This window comes from Magnolia sinica, chromosome 1 (assembly GCF_029962835.1).
Source record: "Magnolia sinica isolate HGM2019 chromosome 1, MsV1, whole genome shotgun sequence".
In the NCBI taxonomy this organism is placed as follows: domain Eukaryota; kingdom Viridiplantae; phylum Streptophyta; class Magnoliopsida; order Magnoliales; family Magnoliaceae; genus Magnolia; species Magnolia sinica.
In genome coordinates, this window is record NC_080573.1 from 16610220 (window position 1) to 16630155 (window position 19936).

The 19936-nt window shown below is 41.2% G+C and overlaps 1 protein-coding gene and 1 non-coding gene across 2 annotated transcripts; one reads left to right on the forward strand and one right to left on the reverse strand.

Annotated features, from left to right (window-relative positions):
- Positions 1-1608: 1608 nt before the first annotated feature.
- On the forward strand, positions 1609-2594 carry LOC131241175 (ethylene-responsive transcription factor 4-like). Its single transcript, XM_058239891.1, has one exon. It carries the CDS (start codon positions 1701-1703, stop codon positions 2310-2312), a length of 612 nt encoding a protein of 203 aa, XP_058095874.1. The 5' UTR covers positions 1609-1700; the 3' UTR covers positions 2313-2594.
- A 14649-nt stretch (positions 2595-17243) lies between these two features.
- LOC131223823 (small nucleolar RNA R71) lies at positions 17244-17350 on the reverse strand. Its single transcript, XR_009160717.1, has one exon. It is a non-coding gene; the product is annotated as a small nucleolar RNA R71 (small nucleolar RNA).
- Positions 17351-19936: the final 2586 nt, after the last annotated feature.

Genomic DNA, 19936 nt, shown 5'->3' on the forward strand with positions numbered 1-19936 from the left:
GCCATGTAACCAAAAGTCCTTTTAGGTCTTTACTTGTGTCATATTCATGTGGTCCATTATTTTTTCTTATTAAATAAATAAAAATTTACATCACAAGAAATAGTGGGCAAACAACCAGTGATCGAGAGCCTCTTTACAAAAGTTCTTTCGGTAAACGTATTTTTTAGTCATTTTATTTAGGTGGGATTCACCTTATGGATATGTCACACATCAATTTAGGCCTTAGAAATGTTTCAATGGTGGGCATTTCCTTTCTTTGGTTGTCTTCTAGGTTCATTGCCTAGTCCCACTTTCAATGGGATTTGTCTTGTATCAATCTTGTGCATCCGTTTTGCTCGCTTAATTTAAGTAGGGTTGAAAGTTGGGTGGGTTGAACTCGACTAACCCGTGACTGACCCAACAATGGGTTGGGCTTGGGCAGGATGTGTAGGGTTTGGTCTTGGGCTTGGGCCATACAAATGCTAACTTGATAAAACTTGGGTTGGGTTCGGGTTGAGGTCTCAGGTTGGCCAACCCAACCTAAACCCGATCAATATATAAGTTCTTTATGAATTAATTATAATTGAGTATGGATCGTCTATGTTGAAGGCACAGGAAATTTCAATACCGTCAGGTTTCACTGGTCTACGTCATTTCCGATGTCTTAAGTTAACAAAATACACTGAATTTCTCTCTCCCAAATAAATTGATTGATACACAATATGGCTTTTAAAGGAGTAGTTATCCTGTATTTTAGCTTATTTGTTTAGAAAAAATGTTCTTTAAAATAAGTAACTACATATATATAATTAATACAATTATAAGTATACAAATTAAAAATTGTATTAAAAATATAATAGGCTAATGTAATAATGAAAATATTAGCATATATCTACCCAACTGAACTCGCTTGAGCTGGGTTGGGGTTGAGAATTCCCAGCCTGATCTTGGATTGAGTTGGGTTAGGGTTGAGGTATAGGAATGTTAGGTTGGGCTAGGGTTGAGCACCAACCCGCCCAACTTTCAGCCCTAATTTTAAGGCATGATATGGATCTAAATTACAAGTGGACCACACCAAGGGAAATTAAGGTGATTGGACATCCACCATTAAAAAATTTTTAGGTCCCACTATAATAGTTATTTTATATCTAACTTTTGATAATGTCAGGAGGACCTGAGCAAAGGAAAAACAGAAATATCAGCTTGATTTAAAACTTTCGTATCCCATGATAAGTTTTTAATAGTCAATCACCTTTGTTTCCTATTGATCTACTTCCCGCGAAACAGATGGACCGCATGGATGCAAGACACATACATCACAGTGGGCCACACAGTCCAGGATCCACCGAAACCGCGTTCTCGTGTTCTAACCTGAGTTGGAAAAACGAATGGACGGATAGGATGTCACATGGAAAATGCGGTGTGATTTTTGTGACACGGATTCTTCTAAGAGGGGCGGCGTAACTTGCGTCCATCGCTCACGATATTACGTTTCCGGATGACAAAATTGTGGGCCCCACTTTCCAACCAAAATACACGCTCCATATTCTACGCGTAATCCCCGCTCGAGTATCATAACTGGTACTCGGTAGCAGTCGGCACTCGCCTTTCTATAAAACCCTCCCGCGATTCGTCATTTCTCCATCGCTCTCCTTCTCTCTTCAAACACAAAACAAGAAAAACAAAAGAAAATCATATCTTCTTCTCTTCGATTCTCTTCAATGGCGCCGAGAGAGAAAGCAAGCAAGGTAGCAGGGACAGGACTGGAGAAGGAGCCTCATTTCAGAGGCGTTAGAAAGAGGCCATGGGGCCGGTATGCGGCCGAGATACGCGACCCTGGCAAGAAGAGCCGCGTCTGGCTCGGCACCTTCGATACAGCCGAAGAGGCCGCACGTGCCTACGACGCTGCAGCACGTGAGTTCCGTGGATCCAAGGCCAAGACCAACTTCCCCCTTGCTCCACACGACGTCGCCAGCCCTAGCCCAAGCAGCACCGTCGATTCATCCAGCCCACCTCCCCCGGCTTCCATCCCTCCATCCCAGCCCTTGGATCTCGATCTCCTCCTCCACCACCGTGGCGTCGCCGCCCCCGGCCGTCCAGCCGCCTCCGGCCCCTTCCCCTTCCACCACCTCTTCTACTTCGACCAGATCGTCCGATCGGATAACCGCTGCAACCAGCACCGCCCGATCTGCTACGATCGAGCGGCCGACTACCATCCCGGACTCGCCGGCAGCGTCCATAGCGACTCAGATTCGTCCTCCGTTGTCGATCTGCAACCGCCACGTAGGATCTTGATGGATTTGGATCTCAACCTTCCACCACCTCTCGAGTAGCTTAACATCGCTGACGGTTTTGAGATCGATATCAGAAATTCGGTCCTTTTTTCCCGTTTTTGTCCGTAATTGTTTTTTGTTTCTTTGAAAATTGTCCTTTTTATATATATATTTCTTCTAGAGGAGAAAGCGGATTGTGTAAATAGAGGTGTCGGCAAATCGCAATCCAATCGGATTTGGTTTTTGCTCTTGAGAAATCTCGATTTCTCTTTGAGTTGTAATTGCGCCTGTAAACCTCAATTATCTTCTCTAATGAAATTATAATCTTGATTACTCTCTTAATCTCGCTTATTCAGTTTGAATTGCTTGTCTGCTCTCGCACGTGAAAGATCTGAGCCTTTGATCATGTAAGGTCGGATTAGAAGCATGGGTTGGACAGATATCGGGCTCGGACTAGAGGACCACACGTGTGTCTGTAATACGGACGGTTTTCCCGTTTTCCCTCCGACAGATGATCTTTTCTCTTGCAAGTGGAGCACGTGTGCTGGTAGAGGGGAGTGGGGGAATGCGACATGTCGGTAATGCACCCTACCTGAGGAACGGTTTGGATCTGCCGACCTGAGATTTTGCGGTGGGTGCCATTAATGGCCGTCCATTTCACGCGGGTGACTACAGTGCTTAGCGTTCTTCTTCTGCTTTTCTTTTTCTGTGTTCATACGCACCCACTTTTTAGACATGTGACGAACGGTGTGACCGTCCATCTGTGGGCCCCACACGGTGAACGCTTGAAATTTCGGCAGTCGGCTACTTGTCATTTGAACGCTACGTTTATGGTCCACCAAGCAGACACGTAAACAGATTCTTTCAGCTAAGTTTCGAATTCTCTCACCCAAAGCTAAGCTGTCCCACCATTTCAACGGACTGGATTACTCAAGTTTTGCCACGTGTGCAGTGTTTGCGTACATGCACAGCGATGGTTTATACTCCGTCAGTGCACACGTGTCTCTGTTCCCATGGATAACCTTGCTTGTGGAGCACTCGAGAACTGCCGGACAAACGGCACTTCTCGTTTCAACGCTACGTTGGTTGAAAACCAAGGCCGCGACTGACTCTGACCGTAGGACCTACCTCAATGTACATGTTGGATATCTACGCCGTCCATCTGTTTTGCCAACACATTTTATGGCATGACCACAAAAACAAGAAGCAGATAATCTCAGGTGGACCACACTACAGAAAACAGTAGTGAATGACCATTAAAAACTGTGGGCCACAGAAGTTTTGGATCAAGTGTTATTTGTCTTCCATGGCAAAGAAACATTACGGTGGGCCCTAAGAAGGTTTTAACGGTGGTTGTCATTATCCTCACTGTTTCCTGTGGTGTGGTCCCCCGGAGATTCGTGTCCGCTTCAATTTTAGGCTTATACTGCGAAATGAGTAGTCCAAAGGAATGGACAGTGTAGATATACAACGCATACATTGATGTGGGCCAACGGTCAGAGTACCGTCCACATAGCTGGTTTAGGGGTCCCAGCCAAGTCGTGTACGTCCACCGAACGGACACGTAAGCAGATTCTTTCAGCTTTTCTGTGGGGGGTTTTTCATCCAAAACTATAGCAATCTCACCATATGAACGGCTTGGATTAGTGATGTACATGCCACGTGTCCAGCTGCTGCCCGCACGTACAGCGATAGTTCTCTACTCCGCCGGTCCACGCGCTTTTCTCTCTTCCAGATAACCTTGTTTGTTGCACAATGAGAAATGGACAATTGGCCACTCCTCATTTCAACGCTACGTTTGTGGTCCACCAACCAGACACATGACACATTCTTTCGGCTTGGTTTTGGTGCTTCTCTTACCGACAACTAAAGCTGCCCCATCATTTCAACGGATTGGATTAATCAACCACATGCTACGCGTAGCGTCCATAAACATCAATGCTTATATACTCCGTCAGTGCACACGCGTTTCTCTTCCGTAGATCACCTTGTTTCTTAAACAGAAGTGAGATAATGGACGACACTACATTTGTGATCCACCCACCACCACATCATTAGATTATTTCACCTCAATTTTGTAGTTCTTTCACACAATAACACCTGGCCCACCATTTGAACGGAATGGATCAGTTAAAAACATCCTACTTGTATAGTGAAGTCATGCATGTACATGGAAGTATAACGCTCTGGAGGAGTATTATATTTATCCAACTTTCTAGAGAGACGCCAGGACGGCGGAACCGCAGAGGCGACCGATTCACGAGCGGCTGTTTTATCGGTCCTACAACCTATTCCGTGTTGACGACACATAAGCTCGAATCTCAATGTAAAAAAGAAACCGGCTTTTGTAGGCCGGTCATTCCAGTCAATTGAAGAGCGACATGTGGGCCCCATCTAACGCGAGCGTTGGAAGTGGAGGCGCGGCGGCCGCTTTTGGTGGGCCCTTGTCGTCGGTGTCGGAATCTACGTAGAAGATTTCCTTTCCTTTTTTTATGTATTTATTTTTTAATTCACTTTTTGAACAGATTTATTACTCTACTTAACTATCTAAATACATACACACAACAACAGTTTTGCATACGTGGCATACAACTAACTCATCTTCAACCGTTCAAATTGTGGACCATGAACTTGGATTGCATGGTCACCAAGGAACATCCGTTGTGAGCCGACAAGGAGGCAGATCTAAGTTGCAGGCGGTCCACAGGGGTTTGAATGCTTGCTTAATGTTGAAAACTTTTCAGTGGCTGTGATCAAGCTTATATCTGTGTTTCCCTTCATCTAGGTCTGTGTGACCTTATCTACGGGTTAGATGGTGAATAAATGTTACAGTGGGCCCTAGAAAGGTTTTAATGATTGAGGGTCATTCAATGCTGTTTTCTTATAATGTTCTCACCTTATGACTTTGATTTACTTCATTTTTGGGTTCATGAACTAAAATAAGATAATAAAATGGATGAACGGCGTGGATGGAACACATACATCATGATAAGGCCCATACAGGTTTGATAGTAGCTTGCTAGCTGGTGTTGCGGCCGCTGGCCAAACCGTTTTAAAGTAGTTTGAGTGGGCGGAATGTGATTTGGCCAAGTGCCGCCTTTAAGACATGGCTCGGTCAGAGTGCGTAATCGACGGACCAAGTCTCGAAAATCGTTGGCGTGGGCCATCTTTTGACAGTTGAGCGTGTCCAAATCGCATCACGCCACGTCAGGTCAGGTAATCTGTGTACAATCAAATCTCAGTACGTGGGATCACTAAGGATGATGACAGGTAAACATCTCATCAGCAGCGAATATAGTGGACGGTCAAGATTAATTGTATTAAAATAGTTCAGTCGATTATTTGTTAGATCCCAACATGGATCATCTATGGTGTGGGAGAGTCAGGCAATCTCATCCATCCAATCCATGACCTTCAACCCTGGCAATCTAATCATACCACTTTGTGAGTTTAAGATAAGTGCGATGGACAATCGAGATTGATTGATTTGACGGTCCAAGCGTCTATGGAATATTTCACACCGTACCACTTGCTTGTTACACTCCGCCCGTCAAGCCACCGCATCGTGACAGTGAAATGGTCGGCAACAGCTTTACAATGACTGGGCGGTGGCGGACACGGATTCTGTAGTGACTCATCTAAGTGCCGACGTCGGTGCTAAAAAGCTATGTGGGTCCATGTATATCATTCATCACACCGTCCATCTATTTGTCAGGCTGATTTAGGTCATGAGTTAAAAAAATGAGGCAGATTCAAATCTCAGATGGACCACACCACGGAAAGTAGTGGTGATTGAATGGCCACCGTTAAAACTTTCTTACAGGTGAAATTACAGTGGATCTTGGGAAGTTTTAAATGGTGGGCATTCAATCACCACTGTTTGCTATGATGTGGTCCACCTGAGATTTGGATAGTCTCATTTTTAGCTCATTCCATGGAATGAGATGGTAGAATGGACGGACGGCAGTGATAAAAGATGGAGCCCACGGAGATTTTCCTACCGATTCTGACGGTCCTACTTATTATTTATTATTTTTTTTAAAAAAAAAGCGGTTATTTATTTTATTTTATTTTTTGAGTTAGTTCGACGAGAGTATGGATGGATGGGCATGGGATGTTATGGCATGTCATCCATGCATGCATGGATGGAGCGCTGAAAGTTGCGCATGCGCATGCACCGCATCCGTGCGGCGTGGAATAGGATGACTGCGTGTGGGGTGCGGGCGCCGTGAGAGGCGGGAGTGACGGGTGCTGACGTATACGAAATAGACAGGCAGTTACGCCAGCTGTCGGCGTGATGGATGGGCTGAGGATGGGAGCCGGACCCGCTCGTGTACTGTCGGTACTCGGCCGAAATTATTTGTTTTCCACGTTAAACTTTGTTACTCTGGCGGACTCTGCTGGATGATACGCAGGCACTTACAACTCGCACCTCTCATATATAATAACAGCTCAACTGTTCAAATTCCAAATAGTACGCCCATTTGACGATCTGACCATCCGATTGTTAGATATTTATTGGACGGTCATGATCCTATTTCAACAAACAGGTGTCGATGTGGTTGCCATCGAAGTGGGGCTAATAGGACATTTGACGGTTGGTATGAGCTTCCCATCAGTGGGTGAACCACGCCCCAAACAAGTCCTTGATTGGACATTCCTAACCGTTACCGTTGTGACCCAAATGCAGCAACTGGTCACATTTTTCGTTAAATCACAACCATTGACCATAATCAATCGGAAAAACCTTAATAGTTGGATGGTTTAGATCCACCATTTCTATATTCATCCTGAAGCCGTTAGCGGAGGGCAAGGCCGATTAAATAGACGGCCAAGATCAGAGAACCACGAATTCTCTCGTGGTCCGAAGGAGGAAACCTCCTGAGCCGAGGATGAGATGATGAGTATTAAAAGCTACTACGGAAGGAGAAAGACGGGATTTGGACGGCGGCTGCTACTCCACCGACTTTAAAAGCATAATTTGTTGCTGCACGCGTTTACTCTCTTCTAACCCTGGTTAGTCTCAGAGCGGGGACTCCTAACGGCTGGTTAAGACACGTTATAACGGCCGTCTAAGGCCCGCCTTCTACATTCTTCCATGGTGCAGCTCAGGACGAGCATATCGTGACAAATCTCCTTCTCGGGAGATTTTCAAATTTTCGAATTTTTTCTCGGATATTATCCGTAAAATTAAGCCAAAACAAAAATTAAAAAATAAATTAATAAGGACTCTTTAAATTTCAAATATATAATTAATCAAAGGTTTCAAAGTCCAATCGGTTGGACTATTAAGGTACGGTCCATCAGTTAATAATATCGTACCTTTCATGCGTGTGCTACATGTCCAATAGGTTGGCTTATTAAGAGGATTAACTTATGCAAAATTCAATCATTTCCGCTTCTATTTTGTTATTTGTCAATGGCTATAAATGATTTTTTATTGTGTGGACCATTTTATAAGTAATGCTGATTTTTGTATCACGTGATTTTTATGGTGGGGCCAACTTAGTAGAATGATTGGATGGGTGATTATTACTCACACATTTTTTATTTTTATAAGTTTTTCCGTCTCAAAAATTAATAAAAAATGATTAACTTAAATTTGTGGGCCCCACTAGTGTATGTGAGTATTTTAATGTAACATTTTGGGATATTAGATTTAAAATGAGGCAGATTTAGAGCTTTAGTGGTCCATACTATAAGTAACAGTAGTCATAAAACTTCTATAATTGAAACATTGTTTCATCGTAAAGCATAGAAGACCATTTGTTTATCATTTAACCTATTCATAAGGTCACATGAATATGGACAGGGGAAAAATAAATATCAATTTAATTCAAAACTTATGAGGTCCTTAAAAAGGTTTTAAGGGCAAGATTTTAATTCCAATTATTTCTATGATGTGGTCCACTTAAGCTTTAGGTATGTCTCATTTTTTGACTCATGCTTTAAAATCAACTAGCAGAATGGATGAACAACATTAATAAGCCATATGCATCACAATAGGCCCCGCACGAAATTTACATTCAGCCTCATTTTAGGGTTTTTAAAAGCAAAATATCAACCCTACTTTAAAAATGGTCTTTGAATTACAGAGGAAAATAATTAATACTTATTTCCAAATATTTACAATAGTGAATTATTAAACAAACAAGTCTTTAATAAGTTGGATGATATCCATTGCGTGGACTTCATACTTTCTCATAGTTAGTAACAAATTATTATTAAATAATTAAATTATTATCGCATACATATAAGGATATTTACAGGAATATAATTGTAAAATTGAAATTCGTATCATGTTATCATGGTATCAAAGTCATGATTTGGCCCAATCCTGGCTGTTTATGTCTCTCAATCCTCTCATCGATTTTAAATCAGCCATATATATTCTAAAGTTCACCAACATCACTACTGTCGATCACTTTCAAGATTACCCAACATGTCATCATCTTCATCAAAGGCCGAGATCATCAGATCAATGGCTTAGATAACCTAATCATGGGCCCACACAAACTACCTTCATGGACAAGATCGGAGAGTCCCCTATCATCATCCAAGCATACATGGTAAAATCAAATGAAATTGTAGTCAGCCAGCTGCGCCATGTTGTTCAATGTAAGACCCACGTCCGGACGTAGGGCCCACCAGGGATGGCCCACCACCTATCCCTTTTTTCTATAGAATTGTTCCCTTTGAATGTAATTTTTTTTTTATACCAATTTTATCTCTCCATACTTACAAGTTCACCTTAGTAGTCCACCAAATACAAATGTACAACCAGGGGGGGCATTGGGCTGGGTGGGTCCCAGCCAGGTTTTGGGCTTGGCTCTGACCTATTAGCTTAGCCCATGGGTTGGGTTTGGCCTCAAATCATATTAGCCTGACTGGGCCCGAACCAGTGGTGCTAACCCGTCTTTATATGCTCCAATCTGAGTTTAGGCAACATATGCATCTTGCATGCAGATCTTTGTTTCATTCCTCGGCTCACGGGGGATGGACCTAGGCCGGGAAAAATCAATATTTTGAATTGGCCCAGCTAGACCAATTCAAAATCAAGGCATGAACCAGCACACCCATTTCAGGCCTATTTGAATTTCTATTTATTTCTACAAATGTGGCCCACTTGATGAGCGGATGGATTAGGAACATTCATATAGGAAATAGTGATTTGAACAATTTGGGTCTGAGCCAGTTAGTGCTTGGTCCAAGAAATGTTTTCTCAGGCTCAAGCTCGGGGCCTACCATGCTAGACCATGTCAGGCTCATGGTTGGGTCTGGCGTAGCCCAGCCCATACTCGGCCCATCGCCAGCCCCTGGGTTCAGGGCAGGGCTTATGCATCGTAGATATTTATGGAACGAGGACATAATTTCTTTTTGGTTTTTTTTATGTACCTTTCTCGTTCTGGATGAAGCAATGATGGTCTGTGAAAAGCCATAGGCTCGGCCTGACTCATTGTCTAATTGACTTATTACAACGTACGGCAAATTAGCATACCAAGGCAAGGGATCTTTTGATTATTCATACAGTATGAGAAGATATTTTAAGTTTAAGGGTATTTTGAGAACTGAAAAATAAATTTGTTGTCTAATGTCCGGTTCAGATTTCATCACAATGAGCTTGCTATCAGCTAGATTTTATACCTAATCAGCATTTGAATTTACCTCTACAATCAATATAGTAATAGAGTGAGCTTTCACGTTTTGAAGGCCATTTTATTTTTTAAATATCTTCCAATCAGAGCTCATACTTATCTCTTCTCTTTATGTGTAGCCTATCGAAAAATAGTATATTAAAAAGCCAGTGTGATGAAGGTTATGGAGCTGCTTGTCGTGATGACTCTCTGACATCCTGTTTATACATCTATTGCATTAGCATATGTTAGGGCATCAACTAATAAATGAGGTAGATTGAGAACGGGTCCCTACTCATGGCTCAACGTTGAGGTCATTGGTTCAAGTACCTATTGTGGTGTGTGTGTGTATAAATATTAGAATAGAGATAAATGGGTCATAGAGTGAGGGCGGGTTGCTAACCATTGAACTCTTCTTTCTTTCGCTCTCTCCATGTATAGCATACACATCGTGTAGCCTATGTTGATGAATAGTGGATGTAAACCCAAATTTGAATCGAACAAGAGAAAATCAAATGCTGACAAAGCACATAAAGAACATATGAATTTATGTAGAAAAACCCTCATGAAAAAAAAAACCACGGCACAAAGCAATGACAAATCTATTATGAAAATGAATCTACAAGAGATGGATGTACTGATCGATCCCAAAAACCTCAAAATCCCTTTACAAAATCCTAACTTTGCTTTAAAATAGCTTAGGAACGTCTTAGAATATCTTAATCCTGATTACACCTACTTATATAGTGTTACAATCGAATTATGAAATAAAATACACACTTCTGTAAAATTGTGCAATTCTGTCGATGGGATTGACAACCATCGAGGCCTGTCAATGGGATTTAAGCCACCTTCGATGGGATCAAAAAATGCCTCAAAAACTGTTCAACGAGCATGGGGAAAAATCACGATTTTCTTGATATAATTAAGTGGTCTGTCGATGACATCAACAAACGCCAAAAAACTATCAAATTGAAGATATCTAACAACAAAAAATGTAATTGTTCTCTAATGTCAGGTTCATATTTCGCCACAATAAGCTTGCTAGCAACTTAGATTTTATCCCTAAGCAACATTTGAATTTACCTCTATAATGAGTATAGTAATAGAGTAAGCTTTCATATTTTGAATGTTATTTTATTTTTAAATTTTTTTTCTAATTAGGAGTTCATACATATCTCTTCTTTTTATGTGTAGCTCACCAAAAAAAAAAACAAAGTATATTGAAAAACCCGTGTGATGGAAGCTATGGAGCTTATCATGTTGACCGTGTGACATCCCATTTATACATCTATTGTATTAGCTTATGTCAAGACATCAACTAAAAAGTGGAGCATATTAAGGACAGGTCTCGACTCATAGCTCAACACTGAGTTCATGGGTTTGAGTACCCATTGTGTTGTGTGTGTGTGTGTGTGTGTGTGTGTGTGTGTGTGTGTGTGTGTGTAGGGACAAATGGGTCATAGGGTGAAGATGGGTTGCTAACCATTAAACTTTTCTTTCTTTCGCTCTCCATGTATAACACACATCGTGTAACCTATGGTGAGGAATAGCGAATGCAAACCCAAATTCGAATCAAACAAGAGAAAATCAAATGTAAATAAAGCGCATAGAGAACACATGAATTTACATAGAAAAACTCTGTAAGAAAAAAATCCACGACACAAAGTGATGGCAAATCTACTATGAAAACGAATTTACAAGAGATAGATGGACCGATCGATTCGAAAAACCTCAGAATCCCTTTGCAAAACCCTAACTTTTGTTTAAAATACCTTAGGAACGTCTTAGAATACCTTAATCCTAATTACACCTACTTATATAGTATTACAATCAAATTAGAAAATAAAATATGCACTTTCGTAAAATTGTACAATTCTATCGATGAAATCAATAACCATTGAGGCCTGTCGATTGGATTGAAGAATGCCTTAAAAACTGTTCAATGAGCATGGGGAGAAAATCACAATTTTCTTGATATGATCGAGCGGTCTGTCAATAACATCGACAAACTGAAAAACTATCAGATTGAAGATATCTAACAACAATCTCCACCATAGCTTCAATTATCATAGAATATAGCCTCCATCATAGCCTCACCATCGACGTAGCTTTTCGTGCACACTCCATCTTTATTAAACTTTCAACAAGCCTAACAATGTCGCACAGAACTTGAACTTCTCTACAAGAACCACCTTCATAAGCACGTTTGTCAGATTGATGCTTATCAGATTGATCGCCCTTTCACTGTCAAAATTGACCAGCGCAGCTTTCTATTGAAGTCCAAGATGATTTATCATTCCTTTCAACCAAATACCTTATTTGAAAGCTTCTGTTACTGCCAATACTTAGCTTCGGTTGTGGAAAGACCAACCGCATGCTAAAGCTTTGACATCCAAGTAATTGCTCCACTCGCTAATGCAAATGAGTAACTGAAAGTCGACCTTCTGTTGTCTACATTTATTGAGTAATTCGAATCCACATAATTTACTTATTTTTCCTTCTAATTTTTCGAATATCAATACATAGTTCATTGTACCCCATAAATAATAAAGTATCCATTTCACTGTCTCCTAATGTTTCTTACTGGGGTTTGATATATATATATATATATATATATATATATATATATATATATATATATATATATATATATATATATATATATATATATATATATCCGCTCATAACACCGACTGCATGTGAAATATCTGATCTCGTAGAGACCGTATTATACATCAAATTGCCAACTGCACTTGAATAAGAGGTACACGAGACATAACCTACTTTTCTTCATCTGTAGTAGTGGATTGTTCTGAAGAAAGCTTGAAGTGAAGCATGGGGTGTGCGTTAGCCTTGTCCATCCCAAACTTCACGAATACCTTCTCAAGGTATTTAGCTTGAGACAACTGTAATCTGCTCCCCTCCTTATCTCAGTGTATGTCTATGCCGAAAACCTTATTTGCGACCCTCAGATCTTTCATTTTAAATGTCCATGATAGTTGAGTCTTAAATATACCGATCTCAGACATGCTATGGCTGTTGATAAGTATGCCATCAATATATAATACTAGTAAGATGAACTTCTCATCACTCATTGCTTAAAATAGACACTGTGATCATATTCACTCATACTAAACACTAATTCACCATGAAAGTATTAAACTTTTTGTACCACTGTCTGTGCGATTGTTTCAGGTCGTACAACAACCTTTTCAACCTGAAAACTTTATTTTTTTTTACCCATTTACTTCGGACCTTTCTAATTGCTTCATCTAAATCTACTCTTCCAACACCCCGTATAGGAAAGCGATCTTCATATTCATTTGCTTTAATTTTAGGTTGCATTAGGCAAACAATTCCAACAAAAATATAATAGATACCTACTTGACAATTAACGTGAATATCTCATTAACGTTAGTGCCTTCTTTCTAAATATAGTCCTTCACCACCAGTCTTGCCTTGTACCTATTTTGCTTCTTATTATAATTTCAGTTATATACGATCATTTTACGCCCAACTAGAAGCTCCACCAACTCCACCATTAGCTTCTCAACATTAATGTCGTCTAATGTTTTTTAGAAGGTAAACGGATCCCCCTCATTTACAATGAGAGCGAATGTGTTGAGGGTCAAATATTGCATATTAGACCCCAGTTATTACTTGGATCTACAAGCATAATTCCGTTTAATGGCTGATTTAATCATGTTTGTGATGCAGGGTGTATCTACGAGTCTGGATTGGAAAAGGGTACTAAAAGCATGGATTTAACGCTCTAATGACACCAAAGCAAGGGACACACTCCGAAGAACCAAGACTGAAGAATTCACATGCCAGGGATCTGAGAAAATTGAGAAATTGAAGCTCAAGTGGCCTGAAAAGTGTCTAGAATGCAAGATCATAGGGTACCCACCATCTGATCAGTTCAAAACTCCATACGTGGCCTGAGGACCGTAAATGAACCGTACACGTAAAATTTCATCCATTGGATCCCTCTAGAAGTGGCCCAACGGACAGATCAGCCCCTTTAATCGTTATGTGGGGCTCGCCTGATATCTGGATATGCTTCAAACTTGGCCTGGACGGTTTAAATGATATGACAGAATGGATGGACGGAACGGATTTCATGAATATATCAAAGTGGACCCTATGCAGCAGTGCGTGTACACCACGTACCGGACGGCTCGCTGTGCACCGAGAAGTTGAAGACGGTCAACAAGGCGTTGGCCGATTACAACTCAAAAACGGCTAAGCCGTCCGCTGTTTGCAACAGAGAGTTGCGGTTGAAGTCAGGTGGGCCACCATCATCGCAGATAGCTCTAATCCGGGTCGTCCATTTGTTTCAGAAGGTAAAACCGACCGTACACATGAGGGTTTTCAAAACCTATGCTCGCATACACAGGAAAATACCGTTCAAACGCAGGTTGAACGGCAATATGGAAAATCAGGTGGGCCGCTTCAGCGTCAATCCAAAACCGACTAGATCCGAACGGTTTTTCGAGGAAAGTGCAATGGACGGTGTGGATTTCTCATATATGGTCGATCAATGCCCATCAGCCACGGCGCAAGAAGCCTTACGACGCCTCTGCTTCGCGACCAAATCTGCGGACGATCCTGGTGGGCCACGTAAACGATCTTTTCGGATGATCCGGTCCACCCCTCTTGATCAGGGTTAAAAATCGACCGGTCAATGCTCGTTTTCTTGATCTATGTTAACCGGACGGAAATCAATCCGCACCGCACCGTCCGCGGACTCCGTTGCACGATCCACGTTACAGATGGTTGTGGGCTCCTATCTTCAAGGTGATTGAAGATCTGCATCGTCCATCTTGTAGGGATGAGGGACTAGACCAAACCCTAGAAGATCTTTCACCGATCAGCAAGATCAGCAAGGGTGGAATGCATCGTCTAAATCCCTGCGTAAACAAAGGTTCCGCAGGAGGCTTTGCGTAAACAGACTTGCGGAGGACGTTTCACCGTCAGCAAAGCCCTTTTAAAACAGGGAGTTGGAGGCAGTGGAAGGTCTCTCGTTTTTGGGCTTTGACGAAGGAAGAGAAACGGAGGAAGAAGACAGGGAGCTACGGTTAGGATTCAAGGAAGAACGGAGAGAGAAAGAGAGTAGGGACCGTGTTCTTTGGAGGAGATCAGCGCTCGTTTTGGGGACGTGTGGAGGAAGGAGGGTAGTTTCTGCTATCCATGGTTGGAGAGAGAGAGCACAGAAGCAACAGGTGGGATTCCTGCTAGACGTGGTTGGAGAAAACAGAAGGAGAAAAGGCTGAGGAGATAGGAAGAAAGAGGTTTTCCTTTTTCTTTTTCTTTTATTTTATTTCTTTCCTTTAATGTTTTTTTTTCTTATGACTCTTAAGGTCATTAGCCTAATCATGGTTGGCTAAACCTCTTAGCTAGGGCTAAGAGGTGAAGCCTGTAGCGAGATGGGAGACACTATTTCCTGCTTTTCATGAACTGAACTTGGTTTTGAGTTGATTATTAAAAGAATATTTACTCAGTCTTTAATGGTCTGTTGTGACTGAAATTACAGTGGGTTTGCAATGGCTTTAAATATCTCTTTTTCTCTTTTGATGTTTATGACGTCAGGAAGCCCTGTTGTTCACCATCGTCTCCTGGGCATGGTTGGATGATAGTACTCTTCCTAACTTTCATGTACTTTCGATTGGTTGGCAATTTGTTTAATCCCGTTATTTACTTTGTCTCCTGGACATGGTAGGATGATGGAATCCATTCTAATTCATATACCTTTCATCTCTTGAAAACCAGATCAAGTAAGTTCAGTTTGAATCCTTGATGCAAGCATAAGATCTCCCTGATCTCTACAAGTGGATCCTCTGAATCCCTAGTTTCCTTCCTCTGAATTCCTTAAAGTTTTAGATAATTATTCCACAATTATTTCTTAAATTCTATTTTGTTTAGATCGCATCTTAGTCTAGTTCTAGTTCTACTTGGTTTCAGATAACGTACAGGTATCAGTCCCTGTGGATTCGACCTCGGTCTTACCGAGTTTATTACTACATCACAACCCTACACTTGGGGAGTGAACAAGTTTTTGGCGCCGTTGCCGGGGACTGACGGTTACGATTCTCTGAAATTAATTAGGTTAGGATTAGGATTTTATTAACTTTAGTTTTAAATTTTTATTTCTATTTGATTTTTAGAACTAACTTGTTTCCTGTTTTGTAGGATCCTGACATAAACTTCTAAATTGGTAATTCTTTCCTAAATTCTTTACTTTTTCTACCTTTTAGAATTAAGGTTTAAATCTTAGAAATTTTCTAATTCTAGTATCCTCTCATCTGTAGGAAATAGAAACTAGGTTATTTCTTATTTAACTTTCTATTCTTATTTTAGTAACTTTCTAATTTTAACTCTTTTAAATCTAATTTGTCTCCTAGTTTATTTTTAGTTTATTTTTGTTTAGAAACTAACCTTCCTATTTTGTAGGCCTTTAAGATAGAAATCTCTAATTTAGTAAGCTCCTTCCCTACTTTCTATTTTTCAATTCTCTTTTAGTAATTTACTTTCTAGTTTAGGACTCTCCTAATTTATCTTAGAAATTTTCATTTTCTTTTAGGAATTCTTTCTTTTAGAAGCTAGTTCACTTCTATCTTTCTTTTAAGGGATTGTTCTTCTCTTTTTTTAAAAAAATCTAACTTATTTTATTTTATTTTACAGGTTTTAACTCAGGACTCCAATTTGGTAATTTCTTTCCAACTCTCTCTTTCTTTCTAGATTTTCTTTTCCTTTCTTAGGATTAGGTTTTTAATTGAGGGCTGCGAGTGTTTTCATGCCCAAGTGGGCCCGTGACAACACTCGACGTCTCTTGACTGAAGGAGGATTGGTTGAGGGGTTGACTATCCATCGCAGGACTAGACACTGCTCGAAATCCCCTGAGTTAATTGAGGTTATGGCTGAAGACCAACCTCCTCCACTTCCACCCAGGGTGGAGGATACCCAAGATGAGAATGAGGTGCAACAGGCACCCCCGCCTCGTACTTTACGAGATTATCTACAACCGGCAGGAGTGAGTATGCCCTCATGCATGATTTTTCCTGAAAACACAGGACAAATGGACATCAAGCCAGGAGTTATCCAACTCCTTCCCAAATTCCATGGACTTGAATCAGAAAGTCCATATTTACATTTGAAAGAGTTCGATGAGATTATAGCTACATTATGTTTTCCTAATGTATCTGAGGATACAATTAGGCTGAAACTCTTTCCTTTTTCCTTAAAAGAGAAAGCTAAGACGTGGTTACATTCACTGCGTCCTAGATCCATTAGCACATGGAACGATATGCAGAGGGAATTCATAAAAAAATTCTTCCCACATCATAAAACGATTACCCTCAGAAAAGCGATCATGAACTTTGCCCAAAAGGAAGATGAAACATTCTTCCAATGTTGGGAAAGGTTCAAAGATTTGGTCAGTTCATGCCCACAACACGGATTTGAAACGTGGCGCATTACAAATTTTTTCTATGATGGATTGACATCTTCCATGCGCCAAATGGTCGAGACAATGTGTAATGGAGAGTTCATCAACAAAGATGTTGACGAGGTATGGGATTACCTCGATAGTCTCGCTGAAAAAACACAATCATGGGACTATTACCCAATGGCGAACACCACGTCTAGGCCGACTCAATTAAAGGAGAAAGGTGGATTATATCTCTTGAAAGAAGAGGATGATCTCAAGTGTAAAGTGACTACGCTCATAAGGAAAGTTGAGGCCATGGAAGGAAAGAAGGATAAGGTCAATGAAATTGTTTGCGGCATCTGTGATTGCAACATTCACACAACTGAAAACTGTCCTACAATACCCGCCTTTCGAGGAGTGTTGAATGAACAAGCCAATGCCGTAAACAATTATCAAAGACCTTTTACTGGACCTAACTCCAACACATATAATCCTGGCTGGAAAAATCATCCAAACTTTAGTTGGAGGAATGGACAAACAGCAACTCCTCCAGGTTTCTTCAATCAAAATCCAAATCAAGTGAAACCTCAAGAGGAACCGGTTCAAAATCCCATACAAGAGCTGGCTCAGGCAATGTGGGGAATCACAGATTTTATTCAAAAGATAGATTCTCGTATGATAGTTATAGAAAAGGGGATGCTTCCTGCACAACCTCTCCCCAATCCTAAACCGCAGTATGAGAATAATGATCCCAGCTCTTCAAATCAGATGGGGCATGCTAAATCCATCACCACTCTTAGGAGTGGGAAGATCATTGATAAAACTCTTCCGGTTAGGCCCGAAAAGCCTCAAGAACCAAAAGAGGACAACAATGATGGATCCAGTGATGCCCCACAAAAAGTAGAACCGAAACTTCTAGAGAAGCCAGTTGCTCCATTCCCCCAACGGTTGGTTTCACCAAAACCTCTTTCTAACTCTCAGGATATCCTAGAGGTGTTGAAACAAGTGAAAGTCAACATTCCTCTACTTGATGTCGTTAAACAGATACCTTTATATGCCAAATTCCTGAAAGACTTATGCACGACCAAAAGATGAAAAATTATTCAAAAGAAAATCTTCTTGACTGAGAAAGTGAGTGCCATCCTAAAGCAAGGCGTGCCACAGAAATTCAAGGATCCCGGTAGCCCAACCATATCATGTGTAATCGGGAACCATCGAATTGATCACGCACTTCTTGACTTAGGAGCAAGCGTCAATCTGATTCCCTACTCGGTATACAAACAGTTAGGTTTGGGTGAATTAAAATTCACCCTAACCACACTACAACTTGCTGATCGCTCTGTTCGTGTACCAAGAGGGATAATTGAGGATGTGTTAGTCCAGGTCGATAGATTTTACTACCCTGTAGATTTTATCATCCTGGACACCGAACCCATCAATAACATGAGCACTCAGATTCCCGTCATTCTTGGTCGCCCATTCCTTGCCACGTCAAATGCAATTATCAATTGCAGGAATGGTATCATGACTATGTCTTTTGGAAATTTGACATTGGAGTCAAACATTTTTTTCAATAACGGCAGCAACTCAGAGGATGATGACGATTTCCACGACATTAACATGATTGACTCTTTCGTGGAAGATACGACACCTCTAACCTTATCCTCTGACTCTCTAGAGACGTGCCTGGCCCACTCCCATGATTTTGATGATGACATGATTAGGGAGACGTGTGCCTTACTTGATACTGCACCGGTACTTGAAGTTAACCGGTGGAGGCCACAATTTGAAGAATTGCCACAAACCGATGTAGTGCCTCTACCGTCTAACCTCAAGCCGCCGAAGCTTGACCTAAAACCTTTGCCCTCTGATTTGAAATATGCCTATTTAGGTCAAGATGAGACATACCCGGTGGTGATCTCTGCCCACCTGGAGAAAGAACAGGAGAGTATGCTTATATCTACTCTCATTGAGCATAAAGGAGCCCTGGGATGGACGATAGCGGACCTCAAGGGAATCGATCCCTCGATTTGTACTCACCGCATATATCTTGAGGATAATGCAAAAACCGCTCGGCAACCACAACGTAGACTAAATCCAAATATGAAGGAAGTGGTTAAGGCCGAGGTTCTTAAACTATTGGATGTGGGTATTATATACCCTATATCTGATAGTCAATGGGTGAGTCCAACTCAAGTGGTCCCTAAGAAATCCGGAATCACCATCATAGCCAATGCTAATAATGAACTCATGCCAACTAGAGTCACTACTGGTTGGAGAATGTGCATTGACTACAGGAAATTGAATACCGTCAAGAGGAAAGACCACTTTCCTTTACCATTCATTGATCAGATCCTGGAAAGGTTAGCTGGTCATTCCTATTACAGTTTTCTTGACGGGTATTCGGGCTACAACCAGATAGAGATAGCCCCTGAAGACCAGGAAAAGACTACATTTACATGTCCTTACGGCACCTTTGCCTATCGAAGGATGTCATTCGGACTATGTAATGCTCCTGCCACCTTTCAGCGATGTATGCTTAGCATCTTTTCTGATATGGTGGGGCAATACCTAGAGGTCTTCATGGACGACTTCTCTGTTTACGGTCCATCTTTCAG